The sequence below is a fragment of the Lacerta agilis genome, chromosome 8, assembly GCF_009819535.1.
Source record: "Lacerta agilis isolate rLacAgi1 chromosome 8, rLacAgi1.pri, whole genome shotgun sequence".
Classification (NCBI taxonomy): Eukaryota; Metazoa; Chordata; class Lepidosauria; order Squamata; family Lacertidae; genus Lacerta; species Lacerta agilis.
This window is the reverse complement of record NC_046319.1, coordinates 29,282,137-29,306,543: the sequence shown is the minus strand read 5'-3', so window position 1 is coordinate 29,306,543 and position 24,407 is coordinate 29,282,137. Positions and strand designations below refer to the sequence as shown.

Sequence of the window (24,407 nt, the reverse complement as noted above, 5' to 3'; positions counted from 1 at the left end):
CAAACTAAGCCTTAGGTGCACTGATGTTGCTTACACAGAATCCCAAAATAATAAACCCTATATCCATTTTTTTTAAATGAAGAAAACGCCTTACTCGTGTAAGACATGCTACACTGTTCCTGTTTTAAGCAGGGCAGAACAACAGACAGTAAAATACCCTGCTCATGGCTACACAATATGCCCAGGGCTAAGTTCTGGTTTGAACCCAGGGATTCTAGGCTTGAAACAGAGCAATTTGTCAAGTGGACAACACCTACTCTTGCCCTCAAAATCTATTTATTTGGAGGCCTGGTGGGTTGTCTGTAAAAAATAAATTTCCCCTACTATGTGTGTTCCCTTTTCAACCCAGTAACTCTTACCTATTAGCTTTCTGTGTTAAGCACAACCACCCGTCACCCAAGCTGTAACTTATAAAGTATTTCTTTTTCTTGCATGTTCTCCCCACTTAACTACATTTAATGAGCAAATTTCTTTACCGTGGGTGTGTGTATGGGGGGGTGCTACAGGGGTGGGGAGGGCAATACAGCAAGGAAGGGAAACCAATTTGCTAACCCCTGTTAGCAGGGTGCCAGCATGATGCTTGCACTGGTCCTATGAAAAGGTTTGATAGAGCAGCCATTATCTAGATTGGATGCAACTTTTTTTTTTAAGGCTCCTCTCTTTAATTAAGCCAACTAATGTAAGAATCTTCAGAAATCTAAAGCTAATGTTTTATCTGATTAACAGTTCCGAAAAACACAGACTTACCTGTTTGCCCTGAACTAAAACATTAGTAATGGACGGTGCAAGGCTGTCCACTAGTTTACATAAAAGACTTGCTGCGAAGCGCACAACAGACCTAAGGGCAGAAAACAGAGCAGTCCTGCTGGATATCAAACACGAGTTTAATGAATTCGAGAATCTGTTTGAAACTGTGTTGCCACATTTCATCAATCCCCAAAACTAAACATTAAAATATGTATATGGTATTTTGTACTTGAGTTCTCTTTTCGTGAAAGCTCTTTTTTTGGGAGAGGCTAAATCTTCAATTATTTAAGCACTGAAACAAGAACACTGTAAAAATGGATATGTTGGGAACACATTTTGAATTCATTAAACTGCATACATTACAAGACATTGCTGTTCCTTTCTCTGACATTGCAACATGATGGGTTGATAAAAATTATGTAAAGAAAAAAAAACATTCATTGCTTCAGACCTCCTTCACATTTTGCATTCAGAAAGAATTCTCTCATTAGATAGGTGTTTTGGATCTTCTGTTTTGGATCTTCAAAATAAGAATTAAGACACTTAAACCAAATGTCATTGTTGCCTTTTTGCATAGGAATTTGAAGTGTTTCAGATTCCTCAAGACGTTGCTTGAGAAAGCAGAAAGTTTCCTGTTGTGAGGGAAAGTTACAGGGCACGCAAGTTACATTGTCAACACCACTTGACAATGTCCTGGTCTTAAAATAAACTAAACATAAAAGGTTAAAGGGACCCCTAACCATTAGGTCCAGTCGTGTCCGACTCTGGGGTTGCGGAGCTCATCTCGCATTACTGGCCAAGGGAGCCGGTGTACAGCTTCCGGGTCATGTGGCCAGCACGACAAAGCCGCTTCTGGTGAACCAGAGCAGCACACAGAAACATTGTTTACCTTCCCGCTGGAGCGGTACCTATTTATTTTCTTACACTTTGACGTGCTTTCGAACTGCTAGGTGGGCAGGAGCTGGGACCGAGCAACAGGAGCTCACCCCGTCGCGGGGATTCGAACCGCCGACCTTCTGATCAGCAAGCCCTAGGCTCTGTGGTTTAACCCAGTGCCACCTGTGTCCCTATAACTAAACATACCACACTCATATATGTAGGTAATGAATTTCAGTGGTCAAGTTTTGGTAGCACTTGCCAAAGACAGCAGTGTTTTATGGTGGATTCAGGTGGTCCATTATGATAGTGATTAGGCTCGCCGTATGCAAAGCTCACTTCTCCATTAATGAAAAATATATGCAGCCAGCCAGCACATATTGAAAACTACATATGATCATGTGATCAGAGCATTCACAGAATGAAAATAATGATCACATTAACCCAGGTTTTTTAACCTCTGCTTCTCAGACTGAACAAAATGCACTTCTACAAGCAGGCAAAATATATGCTCAACAGCCACTTGCAATGAATCCATTATACTTGTTTTTTAACTCAAATATTCAGCCCCACACCTGAAATGTTACAGCCCAGCAGCAGATAAATCATGTCTTCTTCAGCAGATGATGTGGGAACAGTATAACTTTCTATGTGTATGCGTGGATATACCATAGCAGTGAAAACGTAAACCATGTAAAGTACTGGGTTTTAAAATGGGCTGCAGTGTTTAAGAGTGATAGATATCGACACGGCTATCTTTTCTACAAAAGAAAATCAAACATAACAATATTTCTGAAGTAACTGGATGCTTCACATTGTCCAACACAGGATTTCTAACTGCAACTATCATTTATTACAAACATTAATGAATGGGTATGTGATATTTCACTAAGGTAGTGTAAAATCCATCAACCAAATTGATGTGGACTTGTATGATGGCGGGTGCACACACTCCTTAAAATCAAGAGCCAAGCAATGGGAAAAGATAAAACAGCAGCACCATAAGCAAAGACCATCAAAATGCAAATAAGAAAGCACATGTCAAGAGGCACAGCTCCAAACCTCTATGCCCTTTACCTGCTTCCCGTGGACTACCAAAGTTGTAATATGGGGGGCTAAAGAGGCAGCGAATTTCTGAATGTATGCCGCACTGCAGCGAAGCACCAACCTAGATGTGGCATATGACAATTATGAAAGAGGAATTCAAGAGGAAGACCGTTTCCCACATTTATTTTGTACAAAATATGCCTAGTGATCCAGGGACTTTAGAGAGCTAGTTAGGCATGTCCAAGAAGAATGGTGTGTGTGCGCCTTGAGAACCAGAAACTGAAACACCCACTGGGGATGCTGAACTAGCCATGAAATTCTTTAGAAGTGATTTATTCAACATGTTGTTAGGAAGATATGGCCGTAAGAAGGGCCTGCTGGATCAGGCCAGTGGCCCATCTAGTCCAGCATCCTGTTCTCACAGTGGCCATTCTAGATGCCTATCCTATGAGAAGCCCGCCAGCAGGGCCGGAACACAAGAGGACTCTCCCATCCTGTGGTTTCCAGCAACTGGACTCCAGAAGTATACTGCCTCTGACAGTGGAGGTAGGGCATAGTCAACGAGTTGGTAGTTGCTGACTTAGACAGCTTTTTAGACAACTACAGGGAGCACAGGCCACAATAGCTAAATGGAACCTCATGTACAGAGGCAGTATCTTTCCGGATCCCAGATGCTGCAAACAAACAATGGGAAATAGATGCCACTTTCATGGTTTCCTTGGGAACACCCATAGAAATATGCCTGGTCACTGCTGTTAACGAAATGCTGAGCCAGACACAGCATTTATTATTCTGGCCACTGACTGGATTACTGAGAGCATCTCAGTTTAATTCCATTCCGAGACAGAAACAGGTTTCCAAAAGAAGATCACTAGACTTCTTTGCTTGCACAGCTGAGGTATTACAGGAGCCCATTCAAAAGACTGATGGCCAGACAGCTGCACATTCCTCCTGTTTTACTGTATATCTAATTCTAAAGGTATTGGGGTGAAGCAATGACATGGGAAGCAAGGCATCAAAGCAATCATAACTGGGTAGGAAATACAGATTACACGCATGAACCTTAAAAATAATGACTTGTATCCAAGGCAGCAGTAAGCAACTATCAGTGCAAGGATTTCTGCCTGCACAAAGGGACTTTCCCCCTCTCCTCCCCTTCTAAATCTGTTCTGTGGACTCCCCCAACCCTTCAGAGCAGATCTTGGGAGAGCACTGGGAGAGGAAGCAGGGGGCAGGGCAGGGAAAGAGTCCCACTGTGCAAGCAGAAATCCTTGTGCTGATGGGACAGTTACTTAGTGCTGCATTGGATACATGCCAACATTTATTTTAAATGGCTTAGCAAAAGCAGTTTTAGCAAGTCAGTAATTCCCAAAGTGAAAAGAATGGGTCCTATCTAATTCATAACATCCACGCTGCAGTAATCAAAAGGGTTTTTTAATAGTGGAAGTTGTCTGTTAATGCAATCTTTCTTGGTTCCCCCCCCCCCTCTTTTTCTCTTAACCAGCACTCAACTCTACAATGTGATTCATCCTATAGGTGTGCTATCAGGACTCAGTCAGTTTTCAACAGCAGCACTCACTTCTGAATACTATGAAGAGGAGATGAAAGTGTTCCTCACCAGATGCAGAGTGCACTTACCACTGAATAACTATAGAGAATCCTTCAGCATCAGATATTAAGGGGAAGAGCCTCCAGATAATATACCAGTGTTCCAGCCAGAACTTAATACCCCACCTTCCTTTTTCTACAAACTTAAGCAATGGCTGCACACAGCCGGAAGAGGAACAAAAACACATTATTAAAGTGTATGCATTAGAATCAAACCCCCCCCCCCAATGTAGCTCATTTACTTAAATTGCAGAAAACTAGATGTAAAGATGTGTAGTGCAGAATTCAACAAACATAGTGCAAAAATATTAACAAGAAGCTGAACGCTAAATACAAACCAGAGCTTTCTGCTGCCAGCTTTTTGATAGATTCTTTCAATTTGATCAGAGACCGTACCTAATTCACAAGTAAAGTGAAAAAGAGAAAAGGAAAGAAAGGAAAAGAAGGTGGAGAGGTTATACTGCAGCTTTGATCTATGCTGTAAGCTCATTTCATCTTGCTGTGTAAGGACAGCACTGCCAATTCTGTCCACAATATGAAATACCTGATGGACCCCACTTTCCAATATATGAATATGCAAGAGCATAAATGTATGTGCATTTTGCTTGCGTACTTCATCGGTTTCTGGCAGAAAATGAAGAGCAACAGGTTTCCTTTGGCAATTGTAAGCTATGGAGATTGCCCTTATCATTCGTAAGCTAATGTACAGTTATGTAGCTAAGCAGTTAAATACCAATTGCTAATGTTTTTATTAAGGCAAGCCCTTTGTGCAATGCAGGCCTGTAGTTGCTTTGTGATTCTGCACTAGCAGAGCAATAGTTAAGCCTCTTCCAAAGCCCTTATTTGTAGAGTTTCTTCCAACTAGGCCACAAGAGTCATTTTGATGGAACTTGTCAGAGAAACTAAAAATGGAGGAAACCAGCTGGACTGAACTACCCAATTGCTAAGAATCCCAGTGCAGATTTTCACTATAACTCTACTGAAGAATTTCACTCCTAGTTTCTATTAGTTATATAATACTACTTATTATATAGTTTCATATATATATATATATATATATATATATATATATATATATATATAGTAAGCTTCCTGTAACATAACAAGAGGGAGACTCAATCAATTGGGGCGAAAACTAAACAGGTTTCTGAGGTTAGACAATGTGTTCTATGGGGATCTGTCTTTAAAGAAAGTCCAGGAGCTCCAGCTGGTTGAAAATGCAGCCGCTGTGATCCAGATGGGTGTATGGCCATCACATTCAATAACACATCTAATATACTAGCTGTACTGGCTTTCAATTCATTCCCAGCCCCAATTTACAGGTAGAGTGCTGGTTTTCACATTCAAAGCTCTTAATTGTTTGGGCCCTTCCAACTACTTGATGGAAGGTCTATGACCATCCTGCTTGCACAATGAGATCTGAATGAGAGGCCCTCTTGGTGTGTCTACCCCCAGGTTTGTAAAGTGGGCATCCATGAGAGAAAGGGCCTTTTTGGTGGTGGCTCCACACCTTTGGAACTCTCTCCCAGTAGAGATGAAGCAGATGGCTGCACCTCTGACTTTTTGGCTTAAATATTGACCTTTCATGAGTATTTTTTTCTTCCCACTCACTGGACGGAGTTTAGAATACTGTTATGTCATTGGAGTTCAGAATCTGTTTTATTTTGGGGTTTTGGGGGGTAATATTGATTTTATTTTTACTTATATGGTAAGCTGCTTGTCTAGAAAAACAGACACAAAGAGGAATAATGATAATTTTATTTGTTTAACTGTAAGCCATAAGAAAGGCATTCAGAACTGAGAACTAAGCCATAAATTTGGCTCTTTATTTCTTAAGCTGCCAATGCAAGTAAGCACACAAACTCACTTGGTGTAGCAAATTCTTCCTGTGGCTAAACTCAGACAGATACTTTTTATATAGAGGACAAAGTAAGAGTAAGACAAAATAAATAAGATCTATGAACCAGCCATTCTGATACTGATTTATGTTTTTCATTAGCAACACGAGGATGGTCATCATGATGCAATCAGTTACCTCTGGAAAATGGAAAGGAATTTATCTCCTTAGTCACAGAGATACATTTTAAACAGATGTGACATTGATCCAAGTTTGAATATGTTCTCCTTTATTGCACAAACCTTGTTTGTCAGATAATGTGTAACACATTTGCAAAATATTATCATTGAAATGTTTTGCAAAATGTTTTTACATTTTAAAGAGAGGACTAATACATGGGGGGGGGGGGCTGCACCTGTGAATTGATCTGTCTCTCTGCACTTCCTAATGCAGTGCAGCAGGTTTTAAAAACTGTATTAAGCTTCCAACAGCAACATTAAAATAACATATTTGTATAGAAACCAATGTGCAGATTCTACAATTTCAAACATGCACAACCTGCATTCCAGCTTCACCTTACCATAGCAGATGAAACCTTCTTCCCCCACAAACCACATGCTCAGAATTATAAACAGGCAACCATATGGTGTGCAGACTATTTAAAAGAGTTAATACATTTAACGGTTCATTCCACTCTACAGTGTACGAATGCATGTTTCCCATTTTAAATTGAAAGTGCTTTAATGGAGAGGAAAATAGCAACACAACTTGCAGTGCGCATACCCATTATTCATGTTCATCTATGGATGTGCAAAATTGCCGCCTGCAATCATACCTTCCTTGGTGATGAAATTCGGGCCTTCTCTTTTCTGCAAAATGTTCAGCAGAATTGCTTGGCTTGCTAGGCAGTTGCAGTCCTGATAAGGAACAGCCATAAAATGTAAATCAATAGCAAGGAAATGCCAAATGTTACAAGTTTAAGTTGCTTTTCACTGATGCTATGTACACAAAACCAGGTGTGTTTAAGGAAGGCGTCTCTTTGGAAATTTCAACTTTCTATCTCATTTCCTATGATGGTAATGGCACTTAACAGGAAAAAAGTCTCAGTCTATGTGAAGGAATGCTCACTTGAAAGTTTCCAGATCTATATAACAAAGTCAGAAAAATTGTAGGACATCCTGAGTGGTAAATGTTACTCTGTGGTTCTGTACCACCAAACTCTAGCCTGAAGTCCTCCAGATGTTATGGATCATAACCCCTATAAACTCCAGCCAGCATTTCCAGGGGTCAAAAATGATAGAAAGTGCAGTACAAAACATCAGGAGAGCACCAGGTTGGGGAAAGCTAGTCTTAATCCTGGAATGAGTTATAGGCAAGGACTTCCAACATTTATGAAAGATTACCATAATGAAATTAAACACTGGATTCTCCCAGATTCTATCCCTGACATTGCAGTTCTTTAGAGAAACCTCTACAGTGCTTGTGGTAAAACATGCTAAGTACCCAATTTGAAGACCTCTGGACCAGATAGGGTAAACTCTATGTTTCCTCCTGTATTATCATCACCTTCCATATTTTCTGTTTTGACAAAAAGTTGAAGTTTGGGAATATTTCATGAACATTCCTGCTTGCTTATATTAAATAAAACAGATTGTGTAGTATGCATGCCAGTGTCTATCCTCTTCAGTGAGCTGCATGCCTTAAGAGAAAAGCACAGATGGGTCACAGTATATTTAGTTTTTCCTTTATACTTACATTCAGTTTCTGAAGAATCTCATAAGTCGGCCTGTTTTTCCAGTCATTAGCATTAATATCTGGCTGTTGTTCCAGTTCAGTCAAGTGTGGTGTGCTGGTTTGTCTCTTTACTTTTGAATGTTTTGGGAGGTCAAGCTCCTCAAAACTCTTAAATTCTGGAGGCCTGCAGAAAGACAATATTGAAGTCTCCCAAATCCAGTGCACATTTTAACTATCAATCTTTGTACAGTGGTGCCTTCGCTAGACGAAAATAATTCGTTCTGTGAGTGTCTTCGTCTAGTGATTTTTTTGTCTAGCGAAGCACCAAGGCAGAAAGCGGTTTTCGCAACGAAAAAAAAGTTGTTTCGTCTTGCGAGGCAGCCCCATTGACTTTTTCGTCTTGCAGGGCAGCCTTCCGCTAGCGAATGCCTTTCGTCTAGCGAGTTTTTCGTCTAGTGAGGCATTCGTCTAGCGGGGCACCACTGTAGTTTGATTTGGTGGTGGTGGTGGGAATCTAGTGAGGGGGGTTTGGGATGCTATAGGTTAATGTTCTACTGTAATTTGATTTCAAGCATACATACTCTTCTGTGTCACTTATTCTTAAGAAATCCAGTTGTTCAACAACTGCTCCAGAAATTATTGTCTGTAATGGAGAAGAAAGGGAATAGGAGAGAAATAATAAAAATTAGCAAAGACATTACACTGCCCTCGTAAAGGATGAATCCAGAAAGACTTAACTAAGGGGGATATATAGAAGCTATTCCCTCAAACTAAAGCTTTTAAAAAAATATGCTAATGAATGTTCCCATCTTCAGGAATGGTGCCAGGTTGGTCCAGGTGAGACAAGGGAACTGCAGCTTTATGTTCCCTGATGTTGCAAGTGGCATAGGTAGGGGAGTGAATTAGGGCAGACCTGACTGAGAATGACCCAGCTCGTGTCCACTAGATAACAAGGAGTGGCCAGCAGCACCATCATTTATTCTCCAGCTTCCTGTCCTGTCCACTCTTGGGATCAGCAAATACATTAACACTGCACACCACTGTGGATGTGGGTTGAACACAGGTTAATGGTATGTGTGTTCTATGTTATTGTTTTGTTTGTTACTGTGTTGTATATGTTTATGTTTTATACTGATCTTCGGATAAAGAGCTGTATATAAATATAATAAATGAACAAGGCAAGGAAGCCTTTCTTACTACCCGTGCTCACTAACCTTGGAAGTAAGGGCACACCTGCCTTGCTCCATGCTGCTCTTGCTTAGGGTCACTTATTTCTCCCTGTTTATCAGCTGCAATTTTCCAAGAGAGGGTGATTTGGAGTAGGGCTTTTAAGAGGTAAGTGGCAAGGAGAATCTGTGAGCATCAAAGGGGTGGGATGGGGATATTCTTAACAAGACAAAGGGGCCCAAACTGGTTATGTAACTAGAGAGAGGGCTTAGAACTATGTCCCCAGGAGGCTGGAAAAAGGAGAGCAAAGCTCAACCTACATTGGCTTCTTCCTTGGTGAACTAGCCAACAGGTGAGTGGTGCTAGTGCAACCTACAGTATATGCTATATCCTTTTGTCCCTGCCTTGGGGGTGCCTAACTATTTTGGATGTTGGTACTTTTGCATTAAAATTGTGGTCTTTGACATCCCAAACCGAGGTATGGTTCTGCTTTGTTGACTCATTCTGGGCACAGACAGACCAAGGAGTCACTGAAGCCAGTTAAAGCATATTAAAGAAGTTAGGAATGCACAGAGCCTTCTACAAGCACTCCAGTACATCATGCAAACAAATTCTTTAGTAGCAGATTACTTGGATTATATTCTCGGAAATAGGATATGCATCCCTGAAGGGCCCTGCATTGCTGCCACTGCAGTTGGTTCCCCCAAGAAACAAGTCTTCCTGGATCTTTGCCCCTCAGCATGTGGCCATAAATCACATATTGCCCAAGCAGTCTTTCAGAGCACTTACAGGTCACAGGGTAGTGAAGTTGTCCTTTAACTCAGAGGTCCTTAAAAATGTGTTAATACCATTGCTCATGGTGTTGTATTCCTTCTCATATAGTAAGGGCGGGCTATGAAATGCCCATTCTGGATGTATCTTGGGGAGTGGATGAGGGAGAAAGAGGGAGGCCGTAAAGATCTGTGCAATGTCTACCCCCTGCTCACTTACTTTACTCATGGAGCAAGGAAGTTTGGCAATGGATCAATGTGCTCCTCTCAGATTGAAACTAGGGGCTAAGTTTTTGCAGGGGAGAAGTCAAAAGACAAAAACAGAAACAAAAACAGAAAAGCCCCTCAGGTCACAGGCACACAATACTTTTAAAGGACCTTTATATCATATTAACATCAATGACTTTCCAAAAGAAAATTCTGGGAAATGTAGTCTGCTGAGGGTCCTGAGAGTTGTTCAGAGACCTCTATTCCCCTCACAAAACTACAATCTACAAAGTGATGTAATAATCAATCCCTCTGCCCATGGAACTCTGGGAATTGAAGCTGTTTGAGGGGGGAGGAGTCTCAGCACTCTAAGGAAATCCTACCAAGAGCAGCCACCTGCTTTTTTAATAGTATTGGTTCTTAGTTCCTTATGCACCTTGGCCTGGGAAACCCAGCATGTCCTTGGCATCCATTGAAATGGAGTTAACCTTGGACCAGGCACTCCAGAACAAAAAAAGCTTTCAAATTAGTGCTATGCATCCTGTTGGCGAAGACCCTCTGAGAGGAAAACAGTGTTCAATAACTTCCCAGAGCATCTCAGCCTCCAGGAAATCAGATGGAGGAGCTTTGGTCAAAAATGCACTATTGGGCCCTGAATGAGATTCTCTTTCACTGGAAGGTGTTACAATATCCATTCCGATGTGTTTACCAGGTCCAGAAACTAGGACCTCCTTGGCCAATACAGAGCCACAAAGATGACGTCTGAATCAGAGAAAAGGGTGGGAACGCCTACATCAGAGCTGATGGCTACTCCAGCTCCAAAACTTCCAAATCAAATGCGTCCTGTGGTCAGCAAGATCTGGTCAGGGCTGTTAGAGAATGCTTTACATGTATGGTGCAGACATGACCTATATCTACAAAAGGGGGCTCACAAAGATGTTGTTTCCTACACAAAGACAGGAAGGCCGGATCCTTTCCTCTTAGTTAGGATTTTTATTTTGAGTCCAAGCCAAGAGGAGAAAGTATCCTGGATGCTGACTGACCTCTAGATGCCTTTAGGAAAATACCTCCGTATTTAATTATCCTAGTCTTCTTCTAACAACATGCTGTGCTACAGATACATAAAGCATACATCTAAGCCTTTATTAGGCGTTCCTCTCTTTTTTTCCTTCTCCCTAACCCTGCCAGCTGAATTCTCTGCACAAATATTTATGTGCTATTGGAGAACAATGCTGCACTTTATGCTATCAATATTTCATTAGGCACCCATACTATTTGCTATTAATTCATCAAGTATTCACATAACTTTTTGGCAGGGGGATATTTCCAATTAAACCCGTGTTTAAGGTCTTTCTGTTAAAAAGGGTTTCAAAGTAGTGAAGGAAAGGAAACAGATTCAGGTACAGTGAAACTTATGTAAGAAAAAATATTTTGATAGCAATGCCACCACAATAGGATACTGAATGGAATGTGAAGACACAGTAGTTTGGTTGGGGATTTTGTTTAATGCCGATGCTGCTCTTTTCTGTTTAACTTGTGTATTCCCCTTGAGCACAAATTACAGGCTGCAAATGTGAAAATTATGGCTAAGACAAGGAACCTTATAAATTTTACAGCAGAAACGGATGGAAATATTATTATGCAAATATTGCAAGCTAAGATTATGCAGCTTTCCCATGAATTAACATCTAAAAGTATATATGTATGTGTGTGTGTGTGTGTGTGTGTACGCGTGCGCATACAAATGCAAAAGCTGGAAGTAAATTATGAACATGCAGTATATATTCCCTTTAATAGATAATGCATTATCGGCATTTCACAATCTCAATATTTCAGTTTTCTCTCCTCGTTTTAATGAAATGGATGATATCCAAGACACGACACAAGATTAATTTAGGAAATTAATGATTAAACATTAGCAAAAGGAAATGCAGCATGATTAAAACTTGAGAAATTTAGTGTGCAAAGATCAAGTTGATCATGCCAATTTGACTACAGCAACCAATCCCAAACTCTTAATTGCTGAGAGTTCTGCAAACAACCCCCCCCCACGCACACACACCAGCAGATCTAAGCACTCTAGTAGTTTCAAAAGGCAAGGGGTAGAAATACAGCACCAATGAACCACACTTTCCCCCATAGAAAACCTGATCTGACATTTGCTCCAATTCAGCTTTAAAGAGTGGGTTTTCTTGGGGAAAGCTTGGGGCCAAAACTAACTAACACACACACACACACACACACTTTGCTCCAGCACAGAGTATTGGAGCATAGATCTCTTGCTGGAAAGAGTGGAGTAAAAGGTGAGTGTGGATAAGCTCTGTGTTATTTCAGAAAATGAGAAAGGGCCCCCAAAGTTCCCTGAAGTGGGCACCTGTGTTGGGTCCCTGATCAGAAGTGAGTAGGTGGATCAAAGGGTGGGTGGGGCAGAGAAGCCAGACTTGAAAGAATGGGACAGGGCTCTGCACATGTACAGGAACCCTGGAAACTATAGAGCTGGCACCTAAATGTCAAAGCCAATTCGACAGGCACACATTGTGCAGTGAAGCACAAAGTGGAGAGGCAAGGCAGTTTCTACAACAGCATACCATCATATAACTTATTATGTCTAACTTTCAGTCATACTTTCTTGAAGATGTTAAAAAAAAAAATACACTGCAGTGTAACAAAGTTGAGGTCACCTTCAACAACTTATATGTAGAGATGAAAGCATAAAGCAGATCTTGATGAAAAATTAGCCTTTTTTAAGTTAATACCCACAATGAATAAACACACTACATAAACAGCAACAACCGTCAAAGAAATAAAACATTCTTCTAAAATGCTTATTAATCATTAAGAAAATCTACATAGAAAGGCAATGGGGGAAGGAGAACAAGTGTCCTCTGTGGACTTTGAATTAGCCCCGCTTTAAAAGAATAACACACTTTATAGCATAGGACTGAGAAAAGTCCCATATGATAGCATGCCTTTTTAATTAGATAAAGGATTACTAAATACAAAAGAAAGGATGCAAATTCCCCTGATGTCTGGAAATAATAAAGCATGCACACGTATGAGCCACACATATTACTGTAAGATTTTATCCCAGCAGGAACAAAATAAAGATAATTAAAACCAACAGGACCACCTAAACTACTGTACTTTCTGTCTCTCTGTATTTCAGGGCAGGATGAGCAATGAGAAACGGCTCGTCTGGTTTCCAAAAACAGCAGCAATCAAATTTCATTTGCAAGGCTACATACAGTAGTTGCACGTACAAAAAGGCCACCTTACCTGTAGCCTGTCAACATGAACCTTTACTCCACCAACAACTCCCTTCTTGAAACTGGCCAGCATGTCAAGTATCGGATTGAATCTGCTTCCCCTGATAGTTGGAAAATGAAATGCATCAACAGGGCAAACTTTAACCATCTAGAAGTGATAGGGTTTTTTGCATCTGTTGAGAGCTTACCTTATATTGTCCTCCCGAATGAGCACAAGGAACAGGGGGCGGCCGTGCATTTTCCAGTACTGTTTAATGAACTGCAAAGCGTTCTGCATAAATACAAAAATAACAATAAATGAGAGGAGGGAGCAGAATAGTGCAACTAGAACACTTCAACTACATGAAATTCTGGTCAGGAAGTTATTTATTATTTATTTATTTATTTATTTATTTATTTAAAAAAGCATTTCTGAATTGACCCAGTGTGGGGATTTTACAACACAGAGGGTTTCGCCACATGCAAATTGCCAGATCAAGCCATCCAAAAGCCCAAGGACCAAAAGGAAAAGAACAGAGGACTGACATTTGGTGCGAGTTGTTCCGAAGTTCCCAGAATAACCCTTATGAGCCAGCAGATGCTGATTGGGAGTCAACAAACTCTCTCATTGAGGAGCTGCATTTCAACTGCTGCCTCTCCCCATGGCCCAGCCAAGAAAGGTCTCTTTTAACAGGTGACCAGGTTTCTGTAACTGCCCCCTTGTTGCATCAGTCACACTTCTCCCTATCCATGAATGTGTAACTCTGATGCCTACCTATGCTAGCATGTATTGTTACCAACTTCAATCAATTTAATATCCACCATCCCCATATGGTGTCCAGCATTCTCTCTCATAGCACAGAACACTGCAAAAAATTCTGAATTTCACAAAGTGGGTGATAGTGGGTGACTACCCTGCAATACTTCCCAATGATTGCTGTAGCTGCCCTTTAACATTCTATTGTGCCCCCTTTTTCAAGGCTATCTATCCTCTGCCTTCATGTTTGCCCTAGATGTGCCATTTGAAATGTTGGAAATGTTCTACATCTGAGTAGGAAAAGGCATGCAAACCCCACTGGTGTTCTTGTACAACTCCAAACTGCTGTGAACATGAGATCTGTGCACCCCCAATTCTGGCTTCCCCAGAATTAAGACAGTGAGACTTAGTGTCAAGTTGTAGCCTCAAAATGAAAACTGTGTTCCCTCCTTATCAGGGTTACAGCCTAATGAACCATTGCCTAAGTTTTAAAATGTAAAACATTTACAGTGGTACCTCTAGATACGAACGGGATCCATTCTGGAGCCCCGTTCGCATCCTGAGAAGTCCGCAACCCGCAGCTCCGTTCCTTTACTTCCAGGTTCTGCGCGTTCATAACCTGTGCCATTCGCAACCCACAGCGAACACAACACGAGGTATGACTGTAATGGGCACCAGGTTTTACACGTGCACATTTACACCTACCTTAATGTCATCAATCAGCATCATCACGTCCTGAGACATGAAGAAATCACTTAGATCAAAGATTATTGGGTAGCAAACAACAGTCTTGCCAAGGATCCGATAAATCTACCAAAAAGGAAAAAAACAAACATTTCCTTTAATACTGTATATAGGAAGCTGTTAACCAAGCCTTATGAAGAAGAAAAAATAATAATCCATATTCTGTTTTATAATTAAAACCTGAGTGTTACTTTAATTAATTAGGCACTAAGACAAATCATGCAAATGAAGGAAGCTTTTCTCTCCATTTTGAGTGTGGCATAAACTTTCATAGGCAAGTGCCTGACTTTATTATATGCGTGAAAACTATCAGGCAAGTAACCACAGAGGTGACTTTTCCTTAAAGAATCTGGGCAAAGCCTTTGGTAAACTTAAGCCATGTGAATTGCTTTCAGAGTTTAGAGGATAATTCAATTGACCTCCAATATTTACACTCAGTCCTCCTCCATTATTCACACTAATGAAAGCATGCAGAAGAGTTATTTCTTACACGGACCTTTGATGATCCGAGGCAGCCTACTGGTCGGTCAGGTCTTCCTGAGAGTCCCAGTTTGTCATTGATCCCCAGCTGGAAGTAAGCCTGTAAAACATCACAATGTGCAAAGTCTAATACACAAAACACAGCTTGCATGCTCTTTGGCACTATTTATTTGCTACTGGAACCCAACAGGCCTTTTTAAAGTTCTAGCTAGAAATAAAAGATTTCAAACTGGCTCCAATTTAATGTAAACACTTTTTATTGATATAATAGTCCAAAAATACAGTCTAACATAAAAAATATTGGGGAATACTGTTAACTTAAATCCTTCAATAGGCTTTCAAGAGACCCAGGAAAAGAAACCAGAAGAGTTGCACAGGTGGACTCATAGCAACTAAAGGAAGGGGTCCCATGGACCCTTATAGCCTAACAGGGTTTGGTTTTCCTAAAATAACTTTTAAAATAAGAAATCACTGTTGCAAGTTTGTGCTGTTAACTCTGGTGTCAAGATAAAGTCAACTTGCTGCAGAATTAATACCTGATGGAAAATTTACTCGCAGGTGCAATGAGCACCTATATGGATCTGTAATACGTGTGTGTGTTGTCATTGTATACAAAGGAATGTAAAGGGTTGTCGTTGCAAAATGACAAAAAGCATTTCCTCCAGTACTAATAAGGCATTGAAATAACAACCAAATGATGCAGGTAAGATGCCGTTTTCCCTACCTGAATGTGATAAGTAGTTGGGGTTTGAAAATAGTCCAGCCTTTTCAGTGGTGGCTTCCTACTTGTGGAATGCCCCCACCCCTACCCGGGGCGCCAGAATTACATCTTTTTACGCGCCAGGCAAAATCATTCCTTTTTCAACAGGCCTTTGGCTTTTAATTATCTGTGGCTACCTTGAGCAGGTAGGATGTTTTAATTCTGTCTTTTAAAAATAATATTGTCCTTTAGATTTGTCTTTGTTTTTTCTTATGACAATTTTAATGTGTTCGTTTGTGGATACGTTGTTTATATATTTGAGTGATCTTGGTGAAAAAGCGACCAATAATTTAAATTAAAAACAAACAAACAAATAAATGTCCCATTCATTTAAATAGAAGTTAAGCCCTGATAAGTTAAACACTCACTGAACTGTGTGTGTGTGTGTGTGTGTGTGTGTGCGCGTGTGGTACTCATCAATATGGAGTACCAGCACCTCTCTCTTTTTGGCACTCACGGCATTTTATCACTATATGAGTACCAACACCTCATTTCTTTTACCAAAAAAGGAGCATTGGTTGAATAGATATATAAATGGTTGACATATATTTCAAGCAGCTGCTGGGGTCCATAGCAGCCCCCTTAGCTTGGCAGGCTTAAGACCAAACAGCAGATAGAAGCAGGGTCTTAGCTGGGATGGGTCGGTGTGGTTTCTGGAATGACTAATCCTTAGGTCTTATGATTAGATGCTCCTTCAGGCTAAAAGAGGATATTTATGGTCTCTGAGAGAAGAGATGACAAGTGAATGTGAACAGGAGAGGGAAATGATATGGAACACCAAAAAAAAATCTCACCAGTTAGTACTTTTTGCACACAAGATAGCCTCACTGAACACATAAACTCTTAGGGCCCTTGCCAAGGCAATCCATCTGCTGCTTTCTGAGCCAAGTAGACTGCAGGGAGCATGGTCAATGGTTCTGCAGCAGAGTGACCTTTTTAGAAATTAAAGGTCATCTCGTTACAGAAAATCTAGGGAAAGAACACCCTCCTTCCCACTAGGAGGGTGTGGAGCTACAGTACTTGGAAAGAAAAGTGAGCACAGGAAAGGATTTCAGAGAGAGTGGCCCCTTGTCTTTTTAAGAGTGGTTAGCATGAAACGTGGAAGATACCATACATAAGAAAATGGTGCCCCCCCCCCCTTAAAATAAAAATCCTGTCCATTACTGAATAGTGAAGCTTTATCATCACCATTATAAAACTTATGGACAAACAAAAGTGAAAAGAAGGCTTCATTATTCAGTGAAGATTACTTGAATAACATTATCCAATACAATGAACTTGAGATTACAACAGGACCAGGAGCATTTCTTGCTCTTAAGGACAAGTACTGAACACATATTAGAGGAGATTTCATAGATACCAAAGAAAGTACACCATCTACTGCATCTCCCCATGATTCATTCCCACCTTATTTCTAAAGTTATTCCCAGTTTTGTAATTAAGTGTATGTTTACTGAACAACACCATACATATTTCAGAGAGTTTCAGGTATCGCTGGAATGGAACAGAAGCCAGATGATTCATCACAGCATAGGAAGCATATTTAGTAAGCAAAGAAACAAGAGGTCTACCTATAATAATGAAAATAATGTCTTACTTTCACAAGCTCCTGTTGTGGCCATATCTGGATGGGTTCAACCTGCTGAGGAGTCTGTGTCTGGATTCCATATGTGTTCAAGAAAACCTGCAGGCTTTTTTTTAAAAAAACAAACAAAACAAAACCAGAAATAACAAGGAATTTGAATGCAGCAGAACTGGAGCCTGCTATTAAATATGGATCTTGGTAGCAACTGGCTTTGAAAGATGTCTTAGTGTGTCAGAACTAAAGCCAGCAAGCCAGCAAATGTGTGTTTGGCAATTTAAAAAATATTTCTTGCTTTCTGGTGGTGTGATGCAGGGGTGCCTAAGTTTTTTTCAGGGGAGGAGCTGTTTGCCTCTGTTTCACTTGTTGTGATTGGATGCAGTTGTTTTGCTTGCTGGGGGTTAGTGCTGAGGATTCCCAGTTTTTCTTTGTGAAATGGGTAGTTTGTGATGCCCACAACGGTTTATTAGATTTCCAAAGGTGTCCCTGGACTCATTTTTTTTGTAGACACCCCTCCCCGACTCCAGTTAAGTTCCCCAGCTCCAGGAAATGATGGATTTTGGTAGCAACTATCCCATGTGGTCCCAGCTTGGCTCTAGTAGCCTTCAATCATTTAATTCTTTAAGGAGACATTTTGAGAAACAGGTATTAGCAAACAGGTGAGACAGGGACCATTAGAGAGTTGGTCGTCTCAGGGCATGTTGGGGACTCAGCATTAGAACAGGAGATTTGAGCTGGATCCTGAAATTCAGCACACAGAAACTGCTGCTCTTTTGACCAAGAAAAGGCACCAAGCCATGTTCCTAATATGTATACCAAGTCTGGTCAGTTCTGGGGATTCATACTGCCCAATAGTTTGCAGATTGTTCTTAGAAGAATACTGCACACTGTTTTGCATGAAAACAGCTCTGAGGCTTGAGCATTCACAATCCCATGTAGTCCATCAAAACAGTTCTAAGTCTCAAATCACAAAGTTTCCGGTTCAGTCACACAAGTCTCCAAATAATGCATTCAAATCCAAGCACTGAGGCTCAGGTCACTTATCTGAATGGCTTACCGTTGGCTTTCAGCAATCAATGCGACTTGGACCACCAGGTCATTTTCGAGAGGACCCTTAAAACGCAAGAGTAAAACCAACATTTTTATAGGTGGAATGTGTTGGCTGATTGTGAGCCACAATGAGATACAAGGACAACATGAACAATAACCATTCATTAATATGATTGACATCGTCTGGCCGCATTGCCGCTTTCCCTCGCTCTTTATTGCCCACTAATCAATTTGACGGTGCAGACAGGGAAATGGAGCACCAGGGAGGTAGCACACATAAATCTCAACGCCACCTGAGGAGCTGAATTGTCAATACACTTTTGAGTGATGCAATAGTCGGATGTTAAGGACAGGTTCCTTCATTATTATTTTATTTATTATTTTTGCATCAAAAGCAAAGGGAGGAGAGGGAATCAACAGCATTTGATTTATTAGGAATACCTTGCATCATTAACAAAACAAAACCTTCATGTATTTTGCCAAGAACTGCAAGTCTATTGATGATTTTCCAGCACCAATGCTGCTTTCATCTGTAGCACACACTCCTCATAGCAAAAAAATGTACATTGACTGTATATATGGAGCTTCTCTACCTAAGGTGGGAGCAGTTACAGGTAGGTAGCCGTGTTGGTCTGCCATAGTCAAAAAAAAATAAAAAATAAAAAAAAATCCTTCCAGTAGCACCTTAGAGACCAAGAACAAACTTAGTTGGTCTCTAAGGTGCTACTGGAAGGATTTTTTTATTTTTTATTTTGTTTTAAGATGGGAGCGTGATGACACCCCCGTGCATTCCTTGGAGTACACAGATCAGATCTCTACAAAGGAATGAACAAGTATGGTTGAGTGTCCATTTCTACATCCAAGCATATGCCAATCTCTGCATGTGTGCAAATAGGTTATAGCAGTAATTATTTAAGTTACCCTTCCCATATTCTTAAATAACATAAGTTAAAGAAACCTTATTACAGGGATCCCCAACTTGTGCCCCACAAGCTGCCCAGAAACTGATCCTTTTAGTTTATTCTCACTTGTAATATTCTATCCAAATGTTTGGTTTTATTTGATTTATTATATTTCCATGCCACTTTTCATTCCTGTGTAACACCTTCCCATCAGATGTCAAGGAGATAAAGAACTACACAATGTTAAAAGACATCTGAAAGCAGCCCTGTATCGGGAAGTTTTTAACATTTGACATTTTATTATGTTTTTATATTCTGCTGGAAGCCACCCAGAGTGGCTGGGCGGGGTATAAATAATAAAATTCTTATTCTTATTCTTAAATGAATTGCAAAATGGCAAACAAAAAAACATTAACATTATAGAACATAATAGATCATCACAAATACAGCATAAATCATATAGATGAATTAACAAAACATCAGCAAAACAATTATAAATCATCAGTAAAACAATAACAATAAAACGCTATTAATAAAATAACTAAAAAGGCAAAACAGCACGATTACAACAAAAGTAATATATTATAGTGGTACCCCGGGTTGCATACGTAATTGGTTCCGGGTTACAGTTCGTAACCCGAAAAGTACGCAACCCGAACAAGCGTGCGAAAAACCCGAAAGTCATAGAATCATAGAGTTGGAAGGGACCACAGGGATCATCTAGTCCAACTCCCCGCAATGCAGGAAACTTTAGCCTAACATGGGGCTCAAACCCCTGGCCCTGAGTTTAAGAGTCTGATGCTTTACTGACTAAGCTATCTGGCGGTTTGTGCATATGTAAACTGCACAGAACGCTTCTGCGCATCACGCGTGCTCCAGGTTGTGCTTCTGGGTTACTGGAGTTCGTAACCCGAAAAGTACGTAATCCGGAGCGTACGTAACCCGAGGTACGACTGTATAGCATTCATAAAGTATTACAGCATTCATGATCTATGAAATATTAACATTAACAAAATAGGAACCAGAAATAAACAAAACAGAAAACAAACTGTTGAATTCACATACACTCTCTCTCCACCCCTGTGACTCATAATATTTCACTCCATTCAGCTCCTTAATATACACATAGACATAATGTCCATGGTAGTAATGGCCTTCTGAAGGTTTCTTGGGCTGGAGATGGGGCTGCACAGATTATCCCATGATGACAGACAATGTCTCTCGCCCCTCACAGTTCTTCCCCTGGAGGAAGTTCTTATGAAGGTGGGAAAAGCCAGGACAAAGTCTCTCTCCCCTCACAGAGGATACTTTGAATTTTTGTAGCTGGTTTTGATGAATAATACTTATTTTGATGTGAATGAGGGTCCTTTAGTTTAGTTGTGTCTTACAGAAATTCTATGTATTTTTGTATTTGTTTTTTTCTTTGACATGCCTTCCGCTATGTTGTAACACTACTTAGAGATCTGTTTAAATATAAGTGGCATATAAATTGTCTGTATAAATTTAAAATCAATAATTGGGTGGCAATAAAAAAGCTTAAGAGAAAAGAAAACAATTTCCTTTTTTAAGCATGAAGGGTTTTTCATTGGCTAGCTATAACTTATTGTGATGACACTACTTAGATGTGTGGGGTTTTTTAAAGTGGTATATATATTTTTCTAAATCAAAATAAATACATAGATAAAACTTTACACAATGCATTTCACTTGCACTACACCTGGTTACCACAGATTGCTGTTTGTTTTAGGTGAAAATCATAGTTGCCATACACTGTTGGGGGGGGGGGGGGGACTAGTGGCAATCCATTCCATGGTCAGAGGTGCCTGATTTAAACTGAGATGTACATTTTTGTAATGTGGTGTGATGCAAACACTGCTGTTCTCTTTTAATAAATGCAGGGTGCGCTGTTGCAAGTTCAGTTAGCCAGAGCTCCCTGCTTTAAGAGAATCAGTTTCCTTGGGGATAGCTTGCTGTAGCAGATGTTGCCAATTCCGTGACTCTAAAATGTGTGAAGTTTGCCCTTCTAATGGATCCTAACGTAACTGTTGAGGATTATGCAAGCTAGTTTTTTTCTGCATGTTTCTGCATTAGCCCAGACTCTTGCAAGGAAGCTGAGCATCACCCTGTCATGTAGCTGTTAAAGGCACAGGATCCTCTTGCCTAGAAATGAGTTGACAACCTTGCTCATGAAGGCCCTGGATTTAGGTGTGTAACTACCGATACTTAGAGCTACTCCGAGGGAACAGCTGCAGTCTGTGACATGGGAGAATACAAGAGCAGAATACTGAAGTCACATCTACCTGAACACTGGGGGTGATTAAATTCCAGTCAGGCAGCTCTGTGTCAGACAAAACAGCATACAGTGCAGTCAGGAAAATCATGGATACCGGTGGACTTCTGCAGTGGGCCATTTCCAGCTGTTATTAAGGAGATTCAGTTTTGATCTGCCTGGCATGACACCACGGTTGCAAGCCTTTTATTCTATTTTTTTTAAGGACCACTCAACAACAGACTTTACAGTGGGATTCTGGATGTTGCTATTCACTACACCAGACTCCCGGGGGGGGGGGGGGGAAGTGTGTGCCGCTTTCAGAAAGATGGAGAAATATAGGGACACAAAAACTGGAAATGTAATTAAATGTGCACCCTTGTTTTTGATGGCATTTTTTCTCCTGTTTGGACAAGTATAGTCATTTGGGAAGGTGGCCTTGATAAGAATTTTGTACTTCAGATAACAATCAGGGTTGCAGGGGAGAGAGGAGGTTTTTCACAAATAGCGAGAAGTAGGAAGATTCTTATTTGCAATCAAGAAAAGCAGCTACTCTGGTCTGATATTTTGCATTTTATTTCCCAAAGAAATATATATATATAAGCAAAAGAATTTCGGTACACAAGTTTAATGGACAAATACTGTCGAGAATAAAAATCTGGTTGCGGTTGTGCCTGATAATAAATGGCTGCTGCTTTTATTTCTCATTTAAATCTTTTTGCTAGTGAGCAGGATTTCATGGATAGCTGCACTTGATGAAGTGCTTTATCAACAAGGAGCTGCAATCTTTTCTCTAGGTGACTTGATGCTTCAGTCATTTTTATTTTAGAGTGCCTGGCTGTGAGAAAAGTCAGTCTGGGAAGTGGGGAGGACTCTGCAAGCAACTCTGTTTGGTGCTTAAAACTGGAATGCTGCTTCTTATTATTACCCCAAAAGCAAAAGCAGCTCTTTGAAAGATAAAGACGGTGAGAAATCAGACATCTGAAAGAGGCATATTTATTCATCATGATTTATTCATTACTTTAAAAAAAACAAAACTGGATTAGGCATACATAGTTGTGTCCGAAGGAAGGAAGGAAGGAAGGAAGGAAGGAAGGAAGGTTAAGGGACATTCCTGGAAAACCACTTGGAACTTATGTGGTCCAAAATGAAACTTGGTTCACCCAGGAAGATGGAATGTAATTCACTCCAAAAGAGGAGACTCAAGTCAGACAGAGACAAATCCTAATCAGGCCTCCCTGCTCTTAGCCACTTCCTAGGGGGCATACTTACAGAAACTTCTTCAGTGGCAGGACCGTGCAAGACGTTAAACCAGCAAATGCTGACAATCAAGCAAAACATTCAGAAGAAATATAACTTATCATAAAAAACCGCCTTTGGAATTGCCATGGAGGAAGACAAACACACTTATGCCGCCCACAACTCTGATGGAATTTCCAAAAGGTGGATCTTATAATGCAGATCTTGGCATGCATATATATATATATGACAATCCTAAATTAGAAGCCACTGCACAAATGTCTTCTTTGCTCTGTCAGTCAATAGCCACCTGAGATTAACAGCAATTTCCTATAGATGGAGAACCTGTGGCCCTCCAGATGTTGTTGCACTCCAATTCCCATTAGCTTAAGGTTACCAGATTTTTTTTCAAAGAATCCGGGGACACTTTTTTTTTTAAAGAGAAAATATTTTTTTTTAAGGTCGTTGTTTTTTTAAATCAAGAAGTAATATCCTTCCTCTGGGCCCTGGACTGCTCTTTTGGAGAGCTAGCCGCCATGGAGTAGGCTCAGGTCGGGCCTGGGCTCGGCCATGTGTCCTTGCCCTCCCAGTACTCTCCTACCTCTCCTCCTCAGCGGTGGCGGTGGTGGCAGTGGCCAGGACAAGGTCAGGGCTCCTCTCTTTTTTTTCCTCCCTCCCTCCCTCTTCCTTCTCCTTCTCCTCTCCTCCTTCTCCCTGCGTTGGCTCTGGGGTTTTCCTGGCCCTAGAGTGCCGCTGGGCAGTCGGCTGGCTGGCTGGGCGCTCTCACTCCCAGCTCGATTTGGGTCGCGAGGGGGGGGGTCAGCGATTCCCCCTCAGTAGTGGCAGCGGCAGTCTCAGCAGCCTGGAGCCAGCCTGGTAGCACAGTTGGCTCTTGCTGGCTTCAGGAGCTGCTCGCTGCCAAAGTCCCCATATGTATCATGTGTCTTGTGCCGTTGAACCAATCACGCAACATTCATTCCCTACTAATAAATCTACAACACTTAAAATATAAATCCGGGGACATTAAATGAAATCCAGGGACATTCCGGGGAAGGATTTTGTCCAGGGACAGATTTGCAAATCCAGGGAATGTCCGAGGAAACGGGGACGTCTGGTAACCATACATTAGCTCTAACCAGTGCAGCCAATAGGAAGGGGTGTTGGGAATTTTGAGTCCAACAATAGCTGAAGGACCACAAGTTCTCTAAACCCAAAGTGTTGCAAGTCACCTGTCAGTGCTAAGTCAACAATTAACAACCCCCTTAATATCTCCCACTGAATATTGACCAGATGCCATTCAACAGACTAGAACAGGTATGGCCCAGTCACTGCACCTCCGTCTTGTGCTATTTTCATTCTCTGGTATCACAGAGTAAAAAAATAAAA

General features: G+C 40.8%; 1 protein-coding gene across 4 annotated transcripts in view; it reads right to left on the bottom strand.

The window, feature by feature from the left end:
* The window catches only part of PHKB (phosphorylase kinase regulatory subunit beta), a 146,224-nt gene that overhangs the window by 23,180 nt on the left and 98,637 nt on the right, over positions 1-24,407 (bottom strand). For 3 of the 4 annotated variants that reach the window (XM_033156730.1, XM_033156728.1, XM_033156731.1), the window contains 11 exons: positions 18,619-18,674; positions 17,577-17,670; positions 15,236-15,319; positions 14,701-14,805; positions 13,448-13,530; positions 13,270-13,360; positions 8,431-8,492; positions 7,871-8,033; positions 6,951-7,032; positions 4,617-4,674; positions 748-838 (listed from right to left, as the gene is read on the bottom strand). In XM_033156730.1, coding sequence (XP_033012621.1) covers positions 748-838; positions 4,617-4,674; positions 6,951-7,032; positions 7,871-8,033; positions 8,431-8,492; positions 13,270-13,360; positions 13,448-13,530; positions 14,701-14,805; positions 15,236-15,319; positions 17,577-17,670; positions 18,619-18,674 — 969 coding nt within the window. Of the gene's footprint in view, positions 1-747; positions 839-2,700; positions 2,792-4,616; positions 4,675-6,950; positions 7,033-7,870; positions 8,034-8,430; positions 8,493-13,269; positions 13,361-13,447; positions 13,531-14,700; positions 14,806-15,235; positions 15,320-17,576; positions 17,671-18,618; positions 18,675-24,407 lie in introns of all 4 variants that reach the window. The other variant, XM_033156729.1, reaches the window with a different exon arrangement.